This window comes from Rhinopithecus bieti, unplaced genomic scaffold (genome assembly GCF_001698545.2).
Source record: "Rhinopithecus bieti isolate Rb0 unplaced genomic scaffold, ASM169854v2 scaffold_1014, whole genome shotgun sequence".
Taxonomy (NCBI): Eukaryota; Metazoa; Chordata; class Mammalia; order Primates; family Cercopithecidae; genus Rhinopithecus; species Rhinopithecus bieti.
Window position 1 is genome coordinate 2,208,229 of NW_016803499.1, and position 18,695 is coordinate 2,226,923.

At 47.9% G+C, this 18,695-nt stretch overlaps 1 protein-coding gene across 4 annotated transcripts in view; it reads right to left on the bottom strand.

The window, feature by feature from the left end:
• Positions 1-7,998: 7,998 nt before the first annotated feature.
• The window catches only part of TESMIN (testis expressed metallothionein like protein), a 50,382-nt gene continuing 39,685 nt past the window's right edge, over positions 7,999-18,695 (bottom strand). Inside the window, exons 7-11 of one of the 4 annotated variants that reach the window (XR_001888135.1) lie at positions 16,536-16,673; positions 14,215-14,390; positions 11,620-11,754; positions 10,297-10,557; positions 7,999-8,820 (exon numbers count right to left, since the gene is read on the bottom strand). Coding sequence is in view for 3 of the 4 variants with exons in the window: in XM_017886782.1 (XP_017742271.1) it covers positions 11,562-11,754; positions 14,215-14,390; positions 16,536-16,673 (507 nt within the window). In the remaining variant the exon portion in view is untranslated. Of the gene's footprint in view, positions 8,821-9,574; positions 10,558-10,657; positions 11,755-14,214; positions 14,391-16,535; positions 16,674-18,695 lie in introns of those variants that run through there. The other 3 variants (XM_017886784.1, XM_017886792.1, XM_017886782.1) reach the window with 3 other exon arrangements.

The following is an 18,695-nucleotide window of genomic DNA, read 5'->3' on the forward strand; positions in this document are numbered from 1 at the left end:
ACGGGTCGGCCGGGTGGGAGGGCCGGGAGCCAGGTAGGAGAGGAGAGATGGGCGAGCAGGTAGAAAGGCAAGGGCAGGAGGTGCGTGCTGAGATAGTGCTGTGTGAAGGAAGGCCTGTGGGAATGCCTCCTAACCTGACAGAGACTGAGTCTTTGGAGCAGAGATAAAAAGATCATCCCAGAAGTTTCGAAAAGAAGGCAGGCGGCCGGGCGCAGTGGCTCATGCCTGTAATCCCAGCACTTTGGGAGGCCGAGGTGGGCAGATCACTTGAGGCCAGGAGTTTGTGACCAGCTTGGCCAACATGGTGAAACCCCATCTCTACTAAAAATACAAAAATCAACCGGGCATGGTGTGCACGCTTGTAATTCCAGCTACTCAGGAGGCGGAGGTTGGAGAATCTTTTGCTCCAGGGAGGTGGAGGTTGCAGTGAGCCGAGATCACGCTCCAGCCTGGGCAACAGAGCGAGACTCCGCAATGTGGGAGGCGGGACACACGCCTTTCTGGATTCACCGGAGCCGGCTGTGCAGTGGGAGTGGGAGGAGGCATCCCAGTTTCACCCATTGGCAGTTCGCTGCCTAATACCTGTTTCAAGGGGCACAGAGCCCCAGCCTCCCTCTCCCTGCTTGGTGACCCCCCAACCCAGTCAGCTGTGCCCCGGCTCAGCTCCCTGGCTCGGCTTCCCAGCTCAGGTCCCCAGCTCCACCCCGGCTCCCTCCTGCTCCTGCAGGCTCAACGATGACACTCGGTGGCCTTGGGTCTTCAGACCACTCCCAGCCCGGAGGTAGTGATGCCACCCACCTGGTGGGCTAACCACCTGGGCCCACCCCCCACTCCCTGTTCACCATCCGCATTTATCCTCTTGCACGGTTTTTACAATCTCTTTAGTTCTCCAACTTGGGCAGGCATCAGAACTCCTCCAGGCCCTGTCCTAAGGCAGTGGCGAGGGCCCTCCCCAGAGTGTTGGAGCCAGGAGGGCTGGGTGGGCTGGAGCTGGGCCCCCAGCAAGCTTCCTGCCGCTGCTGCTGCTCACTAGAGGGCTGTGCCCACGTCCTCCCAAGGCCTAGGGAGATCCTGGCATGGAGGAGGCAGATGAGCGGGTGTGTCTGGGGACACCTCAGCCACTGGGCTCCAGCCCACAGTGTGCAGCCTGTACTGTCTGGTCTTCCTGTAGCCTTTGTCCCCAAATCCAGTGGCCATGGACACCGTCTCTGCCTCAGCCGGCCCCCAGCTCCTGCACTCAGTGCTGCAGACCCCACAACTGCGGCCTGGCCTCGCTCACCTAAGGCCTTTGCACACGTCCCTCCCAAGGCTTGGGGAACTCCTAAGCATCCCATGGGATTCCGCTCCAGGGTTACCTTGTCCAGAGTGCCCTTCCCGCTCCTCCGCCCCCAGCATGTGCAGTGCCACCCTAATCAGCATGCCTGTCACTCTGTTTGCAGATGTGTCTCTCCTCACTACACCGTGAGAAAGAAGTGCCTGAAGGAATTGAGATTAATGATGCTGCGCTGAGTGCTGGGCTCTCCACACTGCACGTGGCTCACAGGAGCCTCCTGAGCAGTGTTCAGGAAGGGCCAAGGAGCCCAGCCTCCGTGCAGGTGTGCAGGCTCCATGCAGGGATGCGGGCCCCAGGGTCAGCAGCACAAAGCTCTCGGACTCTCCCCCTGCGGCATCATCTACCTCCTTCTCTAAACCTTGCCTTCCTTTTAGGTATAAACAGAGTGGGGCAAGTGGCAGCCAGAAGGTGAGGGAAAGGAGGTGAGGGGCCAGGAGTGGCTGTAGTGCCATTTGCTGTGATGGACAAGGCTACAGAGGTGATGTCTTTACTTCCCAGAGAGAACGTGGTTAGAGCTGGCTGCAGCCATCCTGGATCAATCTGTTGCTAACAACAGCAGTCTTTTCAAGGGAAGGTGTTCTCCAGCCACCTTGGGAAGTAAAGAATTTATGGACAGGCCTGAGAAACACCAAGATGCCTAATGGAGAGGTGGAGAGTGTTGAGGCTGTGCACCTTGGAGGAGGTGGCTGTCTCCATCATAAAAGCTGATCAACATGAAAGCCCGTCCACCTCCCACTTGCTCTATCTAACCAGGAGCAGAGCAGATGCCAGGGTGATGCTGCCTGAGGGCGCCTGGCGTGGTGGAGGCAGGTGAGTGGTGGGCCAGGGTGAAGAAGAGGCCTGCATTCAGGAGGTCCCTGGAGGAAGGAAGAAAGCGCTGTTTAACGGAGGAAAGAGAGGCGGGGCACGGTGGCTCACGCCTGTAATCCCAGCACTTTGGGAGACCAGCCTGGGCAACATGGTGAGACCCTGTCTGTATAAAAAGAAGTAATTAAAAATTTTTTAATTATTAAAAAACAGGAGGGAAGAGAGAGTCTTACGGGGATAAGGAAATCCTAACACCAAAGAATTTACAGCTGATCATTTTCTAACATATGGCCCAGGAAACTTTTATTTCAATGCAAAAAAAAGGGATTCTTGTACCTTTTGGAGTCAGGATTGTAAGCCTACAATAAAATTCTAAGCTCCCTAACCGACTCAATGGATCCCTGTCTTGGCCAAGGGGACCCCAAAGAAGCCTAAAATAATTAGGTCATAACGGGAAGGGAGGGGCCAGACATGCTCAGTATGCCTCTTCCCCATGGAGTTTAGACACAGCTGACCAGGGACCAGCATTCACATTACAACAGAGATCTTGAGACTGACAAATCAGCCTCTTTTCAGCAATAAGATACCAAATTCCAGCCTGACTCTGGTATAGCATCACACGACAGATAACAAGCTCTGAAGGAAATGAAAGTAATTTGACATATTCTGAAATGGCCCTGCAAAGCTGACTCTTGCAGGGGAAATTTGCACTCTGTAGAGAATCTCCTTCCTAGTCTGACACCTTTCTAAGGTCTGGTAAGAGACATTCACCTGAATGTCTATTCTCTCTGAAGTCTGCTACCTAGAGGTTTCATCTACATAACAAGAACCTTGCCTTCCACAACCACCCACTCCCACCTCCATCTACCTTCCCTTAATTCAAGTTGACTTCAACTCTTCAGAAGGGCTTAACTCTTTCAACCAATTGCCAATTACGAAACATTTGAATCCACCTACGACCTACAAGCTCCCACCCTACCCCACTCATTGAGATGCTCCACCTTTCTGGGTCAAACCAATGTATACCTTATATGTATTGATTTATGTCTTTGCCTGTAACTTCTGTCTCCATAGAACATATAAAACCAAGCTGTAACTCAGCCACCTTGGGCATATGTCCTTAGGACCTCCTGAGGCTGTGTCACGAGCCATGGTCCTTAACCTGGCAAAATAAACCTCTAACTTGATTGAGATCTGTCTTGATACTTTTTGGTTTATAGGATTTTATCCTGTGTTATCATGATAGAAACTAAGATGGCTCTAGAAACCAGAAAGCTTGACAGTCTCTGATATAACTTTAAAACAAATGATCAGTGATGTCTGCTTCCAGGAGATGGAGTAGAAGTAGAATTTCCCTTTGTCCTTTTGCTAAGTACAATGAAAAACCCTGAACATCATCTATAAAGCAAACATACGAAGATTCTGAAAGCCCAAGCAAGAGGCAGACCAGCTAGGAACTTCAGCCCGTGGGGAGTTCCTTGGGTTTTCTTTTTGCCTCACATATCCTAGACTTGGGCTGAAGGAGCCAGCATCCTAGAAATCCAACGGCCACAGACCACAAAAGCCCCAACAAAAGCTGCCCTCTCTAGATAAAGGCCCAGGAAAGGGAAGCCTGGTAAGACAGAGAATTGTAGACAACGACCACTCTACTCCAGACAAACACCCCAGCAAACACTGTGGCTTCACCAGGCCAGCCAAGGTTGGGTGGGGAGCCTGGACTTCCTCTTAAGGCTGTGACAAGGTGGCCCAAACCCCAACCAGGGGAAAGTTGTAGGGTACCAAGTAAAGAACCAGGACTTCATCCCCCTCAACCACCCCGTCCCTGGCGGTATTAAGACTCCCCACTACAGTGTCAGCAGAGACCACCTGGGAGCCTGGATTCCGTGCCCCTCCTCCCCCACAGTAACAGGCATTCTTCTCTCCATGCATTGGGGTGGTGTCAGAGGATGGCTAGTGGAGAGTTAGCACTTTTGCCACCTCCCAGTGTGACAAGGCCACTCCCTTTTCCTGTGGTGTCAGCAGAGACCATGTGGAGGGGTGCAGTAAGAAGGCGCTCCTACCCCTCCCAGCAAGGGAAGTATTAGTGGGGAGCTGGAACTCCCACTCCTGCCCAGCAAAAATGAGGAGCAGCCCACCCATGCCCAGGTGTCCATGGAGACTGAGTGGGAAGCCTGGACTTCTGTCCCCACCGGGCAGTAATGAGGTGGCACCCCCAGCCTTTCCCCTGCCAGGGCAATATCAGAACAAGCCAGCAAAAAGACAAGGTTCAAATAAGATCCAGAGTTTCATACCATAGCACCCAAAAAGTCCAGGTTTCAATCAAAGATCACTTATCATACCAAGAATCCAGAAGATCTCAAACCGACTGATAAAAGACCATCAATAGATGTCAATAGTGACATAGTGAGTATTAGAGTTATCTGACAAAGATTTCAAAGCAGCCATCATAAAAAAGAAATGCTTCAACGAACTATTTCAAACATACTTTAAACAAGTAAAAATATAAAGTTTCAGCAAAGAAACAAAAACTGTAAAGAAGAACCAAATGGAACATTTAGAACTAAAAAATACAATAACCAAAATAGAAATTCCAGTGGACAGACTAAATAGCAGAATGTAGGGGGCAGAGGAAAGAACCTGTGAACTTGGTTTTGTTTGTTTGTTTTTTGTCTTGAGACAGAGTCTCACTCTGCTGCCTAGGCTGGAGTGCACCAGCACGATCTTGGCTCACTGCAACCTTCACCACCTGGGTTCAAGTGATTCTCCTGCCTCAGCCTACTAAGTAGCTGGGATTACAGATCGCACCATTGTACTCCAGCCTGGGCGACAGAGCAACACTGTCTCAAAAAAACAAAAACAAAAACAAAAAACTTATGTGTAAATATGTAAATATAATAAAACATATTATTACATACTAAAAACTATACAACACTGATGAAAGAAACCAAAGGAGTTTTAAATAAATGTAGAGATATACCATGTTCATGTTCATGGATTGAAAGACTCAACAAAGAGGTCAGTTTTCTCCAAGTTCATATACAGATTTAACAGAACTCCTACCAAACCCCAGCAAGATTTTTTGAAGAAATAGGTAAGCTTATTCTAAAATTTATATGGAGAGGCAAAGAAACTAGAACAGCTAAAGCAACATTTTGAAAAAGAAAAAAAAGGAAGAAGAGTCTACTTGAGTTAAAAGCTATAGTAACCGAGACTGTGTGGGCCGGGCGCGGTGGCTCATGCCTGGAATCCCAGCACTTTGGGAGGCCGAGGCGGGTGGATCACGAGGTCAGGAGATCCAGACCATCCTGGCTAACACGGTGAAACCCCATCTCTACTAAAAACACAAAAAATTAGCCAGGCGTGGCGGCGGGCGCCTGTAGTCCCAGCTACTCGGGAGGCTGAGGCAGGAGAATGGCGTGAGCCCGGGAGGCAGAGCTTGCAGTGAGCTGAGATCATGCCACTGCACTCCAGCCTGGGGACAGAGCAAGACTCCGTCTCAAAAAAAAAAAAAGATAAGACTTTGTGTATAGATACATAGATCAACAGAACTGAACAGAGAATCCAGAAATAAACCCACCCAAATCCATTTATCGGTTTTTGACAATGGCACAAGAGAAATCGATGATGAAAGGATAGCCTTTTCAACAAATGGTACTGAAGCAATTGAGTATCCATAGGCACAAAATGAAATCCAAGTTGAAGAAGAATTGTGACCTAAACCTCATGCATTGTTTTTTTAATTTTAGAGATGGGATCTCACTATGTTGCCCAGGCTGGACTCAAACTCCTAGGCTCAAGGAATCCTTCTGCCTCAGCCTCCTGAGTAGCTGGAACTATAGTCATGCAACACTGCACCTGGCTTCACACCTTATTCTTAAAATTAACTCAAAATGGATGATAGATTTAAATGTAAAATGTAAAACTACAAACTTTTAGAAAATCCGTGGGGTCTGTGGCAAGTAAAGAGTTCTCAGACTTGACACTAAAAGCATGATCCATAAAAGTTATATATAAAGATATATTAGACTTCTCCATTAAAAACACAAAAATTAGCCAGGCGTGGTGGTGGGCCCCTGTAATCCCAGCTACTCAAGAGGCTGAGACAGGAGAATCGCTTGAACTCAGGAGGTAGAGGTTGCAGTAAGCTGAGATCGCGTCGCATCACTGCACTCCAGCCTGGGCGACAGAGCAAGACTCTGTCTCAAAAAAAAAAAAAAAAAAAAAAAAAAGGACTGTTATCCAAAATACACAAATAATTCGTAAAACCCAACAATAAGAAAGGAAACAACCCAATTAAACAATGAGCAAAAGACCTCAACTGACATCTCACCAAAGAAGATATGCAGATGGAAAGTAGGCATATGGAGATATGCTCAACATCATATGTCATTGGGGAACTGCAAATTAAAATAGCAGTGAGATACCAGTACACACCTATTAGAATGGCTAAAATCCCAAACACTGACAACGCTAAGTGCTGGTGAGGAGATGGAGCCACAGGAACCCTCGTTCACTGCTGGTAGGAATACTCAATGATACGGCTACTTTGGAAGACAGCTTGGTGGTTTCATGCAAAACTAAAATATTATTACATGATCCAGAAGTTGTGCGCATTGACGTTTACCCAAAGGGATTAAAAACTTGTGTCCGCACAGAAACCTACATGCAGATATTTACAGCAGCTTTATTCCGAGTTGCCCAAACTTGGAAGCAACTCAGGTGTTCTTCAGGAGGTGGAGGGATGAACAGTGGTATATCCAGGCAACAGAATATTATTCAGTGCTAAGCTTGAAAAGATACGGAGGACATAAATGCATACGCCCAAGTGCAAGAAGCCGGTCTGAAGAGGCTACCTACTGTATGATCCCACCTAAGTGACATTCTGGGAAAGGCAAAACTGTGGAGAGAGTAAAAATATCAGTGACCACCAGGAGTTGTGCCAGGAGTTGTGGGGAGGGAAGGATGAACAGGCCGAGCACAGGGGTGGCTTAGGGCTGTGAGACTGTTCTGTGTGCTGTAACCTTGGATATGTGCCACTGTACATTTGTCAAAACCCACAGCATGTGGAATACTAAGCGGGAATCCTAACCTCGGCGTGGGCTTTGGGTGGTGTATCACTTTGGATGACGGTGTATCACTGTGGGTTCATCAGTTGTAACAAAGGGACGACTCTGGTGAGGAATGTTGGTAGTGGGGAGGCTGCCGTTTTGGGGGGCATGGATTATATGGGAAATCTCTGCACTTCCTGCTCAGTTTTGCTGTGAACCCAAAACTACTCTAAAAAAATACTCTAGTAAAAAAAATAGAGACCCAGCGCGGTGGCTCACACCTGTAATCTCAGTGCTTCAGAAGGCCAGGGAGGGAAGATCATTTGAGGTTAGGAGTTTAAGGCCTGGGCAATATAGCAAGACCCTGTCTCTACAAAAAATAAAAATACAAAAACTTGGCTGAGTATGGTGGTGTGAGCCTGTAGTTCTAGCTACCTGGGAGGATTGCTTGAGGCCAGGAGTTCGAGGCTGCAGTGAGCTATGATCGCACCACAGCACTCCAGCATAGGCCACAGAGTGAGACTCTGCCTCTATTAAAAATGTATATTTCTAGGAAATCATCATTTAAAAGGTTGTCACTGCAGACTCTGTCTTCATAATATGGTAATAATGTTTCTACAGTCTATTTCCAACAAAGATATGAAATGGTTTAGAGTTAAAGATGCATATAATAGTACAAATAAAAAGCATGTTTTAAAAAAGGAAAGCTGTATGGAAAAAAGAGAAAGACAGTTAATCCTAAACCCGGGCTAATGTGATTTCTGGTATTGAATAGATTTACTTCTGAATTTCCTGAAAGTCAAGGCAAAATTTAAAATATCAAACATTAAAGTTTTTATTAAAGTTTGTTGTTGAAAAACAAACAAACAAACCCGCTACCATTTTAGGAGACTCAAACTTTTCCTGATAATCATTTTAAATATATGAAGAGAACATCCATGCAATCAGTGTTCAATTCTAGTTGTATCAGTGGCTGGGGCCGGGCAGTGCTCCCTGCTGCTCTCCAGCCTCTGCTGGGGGCGGGGTGTGGGTCGCAGGATGGAGGCAGGGCTGGGGGAAGATGCCGCTCGGTGCTTCCTCCCTCCTCTGAGACTATGGAAGGACTCCTGGAGAGAGTGCAGCAGGGAGACCGCACAGCCGGCCCCACGCACAAGGCTCTACGCGGCTTCACGGGGCCCCAGCTGTGCCCGGGTGCCTTCCTAAAGAGCGCGCCGCCTGCAGAACGGGAGGCCTCCTCCCTGCTTCCTCTTCTGCCCCCTCCTGCTCTCTGGATCCTCTGGCTGCTCTCATCATCTTATTCGGGATGAGGGTTCAACCCTGGAATTCCCTAAGACAGTGTATTAACTCACTCTGTACGATAACTTATTATGGTTTTAAACCGCGCCCCCACTGAAAAGGGAACAGTGCTGGCAGAACTTCAGGTACTGGTGAGAGGTTTGTAAGGGGATAAGAGCATCCAAGCCGGGATGGATACACCAAGCCTTCTGCTGACCTTCCGCAGCCAACAGCACCTTCTCTCCTAAGGATGCTCCTCGGCTGCCAGACTTTCTGTGCAGTGCGCAGGCTGTGTTCACTGAGAGGAAAGAGCGATTTCAGTGCGTGTCATTCCAAACAATGATTTCTTCTCCGTGTCTATGAAAAAACAAGGTTTTTTTTTTTTTCTTTCGGATAAACAAAACACAAAAACAAAACCAATAGATAATTTAACCTTAATCACAAAGGTGGTCCGAGTTATTTAATAGGTACAGAGTAGAAAGATACGACTAAGGCTGGGTACGGTGGCTCACGCCTGTAATCCCCGCACTTTGGGAGGCCGAGGTGGGCGCATCACCTGAGGTCGGGAGATCCAGACCAGCCTGACCAACATGGTGAAACCCCATCTCTACTAAAAATACAAAATTAGCCAGGCATGGTGGTGCATGCCTGTAACCCCAGCTACTCAGGAGGCTGAGGCAGGAGAATCACTTGAACCCAGGAGGCGGAGGTTGCAGTGAGCTGAGATTAGGCCATTACACTTTAGCCTGGGCAACAGAGTGAGACTCCATCTTTAAAAAAAAAAAAAGATATGGTTAAATTTGCACAGCTACACTCTCAAATAAGAACATGATACGTTAATTTGTATATCGCTTTAAAATAGCACTGGCTCTCTGCCAGACACATAAAAAGATGTGATTTTCCAGCTTTATAGTCATTTTCTGTAGTCTCTGGTCAGCATAATGGCTTTATCCACGTCTGTATCTCGGCTTTCACTTCTCAGACGGGATCCCCTGCAAGTGGCACCTACTCAGCAAGTTCTTCTCTGCTGGAAGACCCTGCAGGGCTCATGCCTGCTCAGGTTGGCTCTTCCCTCACCTCTAGGCATTAGCTCAAGTGCACCTGGCCACAGTCAGTGCATCCTTGGCCAGCGCAGGCTCCTTCTCCATAGGAGCCAGGGATTCAGGGTGAGCTCCGGTGTAATGTGGGGGGCCTGTATTCCCAGCCCCCCACTGAGTTTCCTGCTCACACTTCCTCCAGGCTCTGCGGGTGGGCCACACCTGGTTCAGGATCTCCCTAGGCAGCCCTTTGCCTCAGGAGAATGCTGGAGGACACTGTTCCCTTTTCCTCCCTCCACTCGGTGCCTCAGGGCTGTGCTGAGGTGCCTGAACCCTCTTGGCTGGTGCCAACTGAGACCTGCTGTGAATACAAGACACCCTGCATTTCAAATATTGGGTACACACAAAGGAATGTGAAATCTCAATCATTTTCATTATGATTACACATTGAAACGATGGGATAAATAAAAGATTATTAAAACGAATTTTATCTGTTCCTTTTCAAATTTTTACATGTAGCTACTAGAAACTTTAACATTACTCATGTGGCTGGCAGATCTTGCTGCTGGCTGTGCTGCCGAGAGGGACAGCAGGATAGAGGCAGCCGCCACAGAGGCAGCTCCCGAAGTCCCCATTTCCAGGTCACTTTCCAGCCCCTAAGGGTGAAGGGGGCCAGGCGGCTCCTCCAGCAGGGCGCCTCCCTGCTCGTCACGATGCTGACGGGACCGAAAGCACACACAGCAAGTGGGGAGTACGGCTGGCTGAGGGTTCCCCGTGTCACAATGCATGTCTTTACCTCTGGTTTTCTGCCACAGACTCTGGATACCAAAGGTCCAAAGGGAATTGCAAAGGGGAAGAATTCAGTCTTCCTTTTCTCCTCTGTGGCTTCCTGTGGCTGTGTTTGCAACTAGACTGTTCCAGACACAGCTCCACAAAAGACAGCATCCTCCCTGGTTGCTTGCTCACTTCTGTGCCCAGTGCCTGGGCCTGGCAGCCACACTTCTGTCTCCGCTGCATTTGTACTTGAGTTTCCTAAACACCCTCTAAGTGGCCAACACTATTAATGAATGCAGAAACATGAAAGAATATTCTCTCAATACATTTCAGGGTGGGTACTCATCAGATGAACGCATTTTCAGTTACTAAGTTAATGACAATTGAAGACATTGGAAATTTTTATTCATCTTTGCTTTACAACAGAACCGAAAGCGTCAACTTAAGAATTCATTTTACCTGCTGGTTTCCGCAAGCTAGTTATGTGAACCATATTTTACAAATAATAAGAATCTTACAACAATAATTATGGAGAAGTTAATTGGATAATAGAGCTTTTCCACAATTCAAGTAGAAACACAGAAGAAACTAGATAATTTTAAGTCCGCTAACTCAAGACATGCTGGTGCAAGCCCGGCCTGCGAGGCCCCATTGCCTGTGTCTCCTGGGGGCCTTAGGAAAGACTGACAGTTCGCGTGCCTCTGGGGAAATGTCTACACTACAGAAAATCTTTGGGTGTTCAGTAGTTCTCCAGAGATTTTAAGTGGTATCATAACAGCCTATCTGGAGAACTTATTTCTAAATAATTTGAAAAACAAACAAAAAACCATTAGCGTTTTTATGCAGAGCAGCCTCCAGAGCAACATTCTCCCAGAGGAACAGTCGACTGGAGTGAGCCCTCCTCAGGGCCTGCTCTGCCCTCCCCTGCCCTGTTCTGCTCTCTGCAGGGCCTACTCTGCCCTCCCCTGCCCTGCTCTGCTCTCCACAGGGCCTGCCCTGCTCTGCCCGCCACTGCCCTGCAGACACTCTCCCAGGACTATGGGAACCCAAGTTCTCTCCTCTGGGCCAGACAAACGGTGCTCAGGCCACACACCTCCTCAGAAAAGGGGGCACGGGTTGGCACATCTTCAGAGAGCTCTGAGTAAACTCCCCGGGCCCAGGGACGCAGGGGAGCCTGGTGGTTGCTGCAGAGCCGACCTCATGTTTCCCTAAACAACCTTTCTAAACTAGAGATTTCTAGACTAAGACAAAATCAACATGCATTCACACTTTATACTCTACTGTACTCTACTCCATTTTCAACCCCTTGGATTTAAACTCAGTGTGGAGAATCTGTGATAAGCACCTTCCAAATTCCTCCAGGATCATCTGCTCTGCCAGGCACTTGGAGCAGTGTTCTTTCTCGGCCTCTTCTCCCTGAGCCAGCAGGCAGGCGCACGTGGCCTCCACCACCTCCCAGGAGATGCATGAGGAACGTCGCCTGTCAGAAACAGAGCAGTTAAAGGCCGCTCAACAGTGCACGGTTTCTACCTATAGTACTATTTACATTCAACAGAACATTGCTTGTCCACACTATTTTAAAGAACATCATCCACTAAAATCTAATGTTGTCTTCCTCATACTGGAAACTATTAGGCCAGGCACAGTGGCCTGTAATCCCAGCACCTTGGGAGGCCAAGGCAGGAGGATGGTCTGAAGCCAGGAGTTCGAAACCAGCCTGGCCAACAAAGTGAGACACTGTCTCTTTTTTTTTTCTTGTTTTTTTTTTTTTTTTTTTTTTTTTTTTTTTTTTTTTTTGATACTGAGTCTTGCTCTGTCACCAGGCTGGAGTACAATGGCACGATCTCGGCTCACTGCAACCTCCGACTCCCTGGTTCAAATGATTCTCCTGCCTCAATCTCCCGAGTGGCTGGGATTATAGGCATGTGCCATGATGCCCGGCTAATTTTTATATTTTTAGTAGAGATGGGGTTTGGCCATGTTGGCCAGGATGGTCTCAATCTCCTGACCTCGTGCTCTGCCCTCCTCAGCCTCCCAAAGTGCTGGGATTATAGGCATGAGCCACCACGCTCGGCCGAGATCCTGTCTCTTAAAAAAAAAAAAAAGAAAAGAAAGGAAAGAAAGAAAGGATTAACTGCTTTTAGAGTAACAACACAGAGGACAAGTAAATCTGTCAGTTTTTGACATCCCTCTCATGGCGGGTTTGAAATTTCCTCAAAATTAGATCCACTGACAAACCCAGAGGATCCCGGGCTACAGAGTCAACTAGGTGGGCCAGGTGGGAAATTGTGGAAGCAGGACTCTTCGCTGAGGCAGGGCATGGGGACAAGCCGGGCGGCTTTGCTCTGAGTCCTGTCCATGCTGGGTGTCCACCTCTCCTCCCCACAGGATCATGTGCAGCCAGAGAAGGCCAAGTGTTCTGAGGACTCGCCCGTCAAGCCTTGGGGTCCTGCTGTCAGGACGGCCTTCCCCCTCAATGCCGCTTGGAGCTGTGAAAGAGGTTCTGAAGGACAAGTTGCACCGTATCACACAGGACCAGCTATTCTCCCGGCTGAGCTCAGCGGGCAACTGTGGCTCAGCTAGACAGCGACCCAGGTGGTGCTAAGTTGACAAATTTTCAGGAAAACTTTATAAAAGATTAAAAAGTGTTGGATTATAAAAATAGAGCAAAATGTTGGATTAAAGTCTCTCTATAAAGACAATACACAATGACTTTGGTTGAAGAAGACAGGGCTGCCCTTGGGAAAAGAAGGGCCGTTAACACTGCAAGACCAGGCTCTAGTGCACAGGCGCCTGCCGGACTCCACGGAACACACATGCTGCTGCAGGCGATGACATTTTGACACATCACTTCACAGACAATGTAGCCAACTTTTGGTCGATTTTTACTGATAAAGACCTCTGCAGGTCGGCCAGGTGCAGCGGCTTACGCCTGTAATCTCAGAACTTTGGGAGGCAGAGGTGGGTGAATCACCATTCAGGAGTTCGAGACCAATATGGTGAGATCCCATCTCTACAAAAAATAGAAAAATCAGCCAGATGTGGTGGCATGTGCCTGTAGTCCCAGCTATTCAGGAGGCTGAGGTGGGAGGATCACCTGAATCTGGGGAGTCTGAGGCTGTGTGAGCTGTGATTGCACCACTGCACTCCAGCCTGGGCAACTGAGTGAATACCCTGGTCTCAAAAAGAAAAAACAAAAAACAAACAAATAAACAAAACACCCCTGTAGGTCACAGTCATGAGTATTTCTGATACTCTCTAACCCAATAAGCATGAATTTGGCTTCGCAAAATATTAATTAATGACATCTGGTACTTTATCTTGATTGACTATTACACTGAACTCAAAGAAGTTTTTTTTAAACAAATGAATGGAATCTAATAGATAGTAAAATTATGACTCAACATTTGAGAACTCCTAGGATTACAATGCGGCTTTAAAACTGTAAATGCAAAATTATCCAACTAATCCAGATCCACAATCGCTTAGTAAGGAAAACAATTTGGACCAAGCACAGCTCTTTGCTGCCACTTCCCACGATAAAGGACAGGGAGGTACGTGCTCTCTTTGCTGCCCCGGGTCGGTGTGGCTCTGTATTAACGCAAAGGCAGTGTCAGAACTCTGCTGGCCCTGCTGGTGATCCTGGCAGCAGGGCTCTTTCATCTGGTACAAAACAGGAGTAACTCAGACAGTGAGGATGAAAAGGCCGAGCCAAGAAGACAAAGAGGACAAAACAGGTTTCCGCAGCAGGGCCTCTAAGGAAACACAGTCGCCACCCAGGATTAGCCCATGGAGGGAGGAACGGCTTCCCTCTGCCTCCCGAACACACGCCCGCCCCTGCAGGCTCACACATTCTTTCCAGTGGATAAACTGTCCTTAATTCTCCTCTCAAATTAACCTCTGTTCCCTCTATTAGCAGAGGTTAGTTCAAAGTACCTACCTATCCTGACTGAATTTTGGAAGTCCTGAAAATTTCGCTGGCGGCAGATGGCGGCTGCCTTCCAAACCTCCAGCCTGCGTGTAGTTTGGCGTGCTCATTAGTGTCTTTCGTTCTGGGCTTTCTTCATAATTTTTGCAACCAATGCATTTGCAAATAGAAGAACACATAATTTTGGCCTGGTAATACAAAATGCTTCAATAAGATTAGGTGGTCCCACAAGTCATCAAAAACTGACGAATTCTATTTGGACCTTAAATAATTCTTTGTGTATATTTGCCCATGAGAGAGAGACAGAGAGAGAGTGAGTGTGTGTGAGTGTGAATGTGTGGGTGTGTGGAGTGTGTATGAGTGTGTGTGTGAGATGTGTGTCGAGTGTGCGTGTGTGCATGTGGGTGTATGTGGGGTTTGGGTGTGTATGTGTATATGTGTGAGTGAATATGAATGTGTGTGACTGAGTGTGTGCGTCTGAGAATGTGTGTGTGTGTGTGTGTGTGAGATCTGCAGTTTTCATCACATGCTGCTGTTGTGGAGACGCAGTAGTCTTGCTGCTGACGGAGCGGAGGCCGAGTGTGTGGGTTTGAGTCCCAAGCACAGAGAGGGCATTGCTCTCCCTTGTCCACCAGGGAGCCAATAGGCTGCTACGTTTGACTTGTTTTGAAGAAAGCCTGCCTTAGCTGATTATAAAACTCTAGCTTATGGTTCTCTTTCAGCATGGGAGGCTATTCTGCTATTTCTATGGGTGCAGAGAATGTACAAGAGAGTAGAATTCGAAATCTGCCCAAGAGCAGGTCTGTGGCTGGGAGCTCTCAGGGGAGACCTCTCCTGCTGCCTTGCGGTTGGATTTTGTTTCAAGCTCTTCCTGGCAATGTGATGCTCAGGGGGCCGGCGTGTCCCATCTGTACCCAGCAAGCCCCGTCTTGCCCCCTCATGCCAAATCCTTGTTCATGTGGGTCCCAGGGGCTGACCAAGAGCTGGCACTGCCAATCACTATGGTTTTTGGCTTTCTCTTTCCTTCAGCCCCCTGGGGATTTCCCTCTGTTCTTTCCAGCTGAGAGATGCATCTTCAGGGGTATGTGTTCTGTTTCATCTGCACCTCTGGGTGTTTTGAAGCAGGAGGCTTTTCAGAGTTTCTAGTCTACACAAACACCAAAGACTAAAGGACAGTGCTATCCCTTTCCTGTGAGGCTGCACATTCTGTGTGCTGTGCCCAGCATAGGCTTGGCCTTGGGGAAGTGGGCTGAGCCGTAGTTTCGTGGCAGCCAGTGAGGGCATTTTGCAGGACACAGGAGCTACTGTGAGTGCGGTTGGAATTGGTTCCTCGGGGGTGATGTCACTCCATTTCAACTGTGCATCTCTGTCATGTTTTGATTGTGTTTTCCACCTCTTTGCTGGGCACTGTGGGGTCCACCTTCCCAGGTCTTTCAGTGCATGTCTCCAGAATCAGGAGGACTATTCTCAAGCCTGACCCTCTGTGACAGACAGCCTTTGAAAAGTATAATTCACAAGAACCCCCAAAAGACCTCAAGCAAACCAAAACAGAGGTTTGTAAGGAAGGTTTGCTCAGCCGCTCCCCTGATAGGGCCTAAGGGTTCCCTCACTTTCTCTTTCTTCCTTCCCCTCAACACAAAGGAAAAGGAAAAGAGAAAGAGCAGAGAGAGGTGAAACAGCGACAGCACTGAAGGGGAAAGTGGGTCCCTCTGCTGTCATTACATCTTTGGGAAAAGAAAAAACTTTTGTCCAGGCTGTGATCTGCAGCTTGCTTTGTTACCCTCCCTCCACTGGCTTCGACCGACTGTCCATTCTGGTCTCTGATGGGCCTGTGAGCCAGGGAGGAGCTACCCTTGGTCAAAGCACCAGGTGAATGGATGCCTGGGGACAAGTGCCACAGGGACCTGGAACAGACTGAGTCTTTGAGACCAAACTGTCCCCCACGGCCCCACCTAGAGCACTTGGGCTTTGCTCAGGGAGGAAGAGGCACGGCTGCCCTCTGGGAGCCTCCACCCTGCTGGAGGACCAGCGTGGATCAGTGGCCACAGAAGGACAAAGCCACGCAGAGGGCACCCTCCTTGGGTACTCAGGGCTGGGCTCGGGGGAAGCAACATGCTCCAAAAGGAGCCCTCGGTGAATTGGCCTGGTTCACAAAGCTCAGCTGGTATTTGGGAAATTAATTCAGATTAATATAAGTGCCCTTCTAGAAACCCTGGAAGAAAAAAATAATTATATTTATCTTTTTAAATTACAGCGAAGTTTTTTAACCACAAAAGTTACTCCAAATATTTACCTGTGTTTTTTGTTAGTGAGTTAGGGAGCTGGGCACTAACCTCATAGCACTCGCAGTAGTTCTTCAGGCAGCCCGACCTCCTGCAGTTGCACCCTTTGCTGTGCCGGGGCTTGACATCGCTCAATTGGCCTTTGCCAACTTTTGGCTGGAAAGCTTCTGGGTTTCTACCAAGACATGCCTAGAGTAGAATGGGAAGCTCCATCAGGATGGACATTATCATTCAAAACTCAGCTCAATGAAGGGCATCTCATTTGAATCTGGTTGTTGTTGTAACAGCTGCCACAGTAAGCAGTGACTCTCTTTACACGGTTCAGAAGGTGCAGCCCCTTCTTGTTTGATTTCAATTTGTTTCCATACACAAAAAGGTATATTGTAGCTAAGGTTTCTTCATATTTTGTTTCCTGAGTTTCCAAGTCTTACACATTTACTGTAAAAAAAAAAAAAAAAAAAAAAAAATAGATGGTAAAGATGCAAAGAAAATCATTATTCCCGTGTGGACACGTTTCCATCCAGCATTTCTGGAGCCCTCTTTCCTAAAATGGTTGAGACCGTGGACCATACTAGCAGCTCACACCGCCTCAACACACCGTGTGCCGGGCGTCTTTCCATGGGATTTATATATACATGCCTTCTCATGTAATCCTCAGAAACCTCGGGAAGTAAAATCTATTACTGTATGGTGATTGTTCTATACATGGAGAAATCCAGGCACCGAGAGGTTAAAAAACTGCAGGTAAGTGGCAAGATCCCGATTCAAAGTCCCCGTGCTGACTTCAGAGCAGGTCTCAACCGTTGGGCCACGCCTTTCTCAAGCAATACACACAATTTGTTATCCAGGTCTATTTGTTGTCCCTTTTTAATCGATCTGTACACACAAATACATACATATCTTTACATACAAAATGATTCAATGCTCTTTGTAAAAATTCAAACAATAGAGAGGTCACAGTGGAAGTCCGTGGCCTCCCTTCCCCCTCCTGGGGTTGACATTTGGAATCGGTGCTATCGAGCAGCACAGCCCCCAGCACAAGGCCATCGCTGCACAATGTGCTGCTGGACAGCCCCAGCCTGCGGTGCGCGCTTTAGACATTTTCACGGATCACTGAAGTGTGACAGGCAGCGGAGGCACATATCTGCAGCTGTGGCGTGATGATCTTGTGCACGTGCGCATACCTATGTACCTGCGCACACCTGTGTACCTGCTACCAAGGTCAAGTTAGAGGACAGGCGGCCCCACAGGCTGCCTTGTGACTCCTCCCCAGTGGTGCACCCCCGCGGGGAACGCTATTCAGACGTAGAGGGCTTTAGGTTTGCCTATGCTGGTGCCACAGGAATCCCACAGCTTGTACTCCTGCGTCGGCTGCCTCCCTCAGATAACAGCTGGGAGGTCCATCCGCACTGCTGCGCTTAGCTGTAGCTCCTGCTTTTCATCAATGTGTGGATTCATCCATTCTACCACGGATGGATGTTTGGGCTGTTTCCAGTGTCTGGTTACTCTGAATGAAGCTGCTATGAACATTCCTGTACAAGTCTCCTGGTGGACACTGGTGCTCGTTTCTATTGGCTATATTTTTAGGAAGGAAATGGCTGGATCATAGCCTACACACAGGTTTAGTTTTTGTAGCTATTGTCAAACAATTTCCCGAAGTGGTTGTACCCCTTTATATTCCTATCAGCAATGTATGAGAATTCCAACCCTTTTTGGTTTTATAGTTTTAATTGCAGATAGTACTCTTTATCCCTAAATAAAATGTACTCAAGTTTACATGCATGACAATTTTCTTCTGTCCTATGGATCTGGCTATATCAAAATTGGTAAGATATTTCAAGTCCTTTATCCATAATTCAAGAGGAGAATTAAATTATTTTAGAAAACAATGCAGAGAGCAGCCACACCCTTATAATTGTGTCCTATTTGCACAGAACAGTCTCAGGTCTACAGTCGATGGCCCTCAATTTCCCATCGTGAATGAGTGGGCACTGGAAGTGTCTCCCTGGAGTGGGTTGACAACCCTGAGCCTAACTGTCCCTCCCTTCTCCCTGATTATCTTTTGTGCCTACAGAAAGGGATAAAAGCTGCAAGCTCCTGTGTTTAGCCTTCAGCAGAGTGGTCATCGGGGCCATCGAAGTAACCTTTTGCATCCCTGGGAAAACCTAGATTCTTTTCTTCTGGAAGCTGAGGGGTGAAATTTAAATTGTT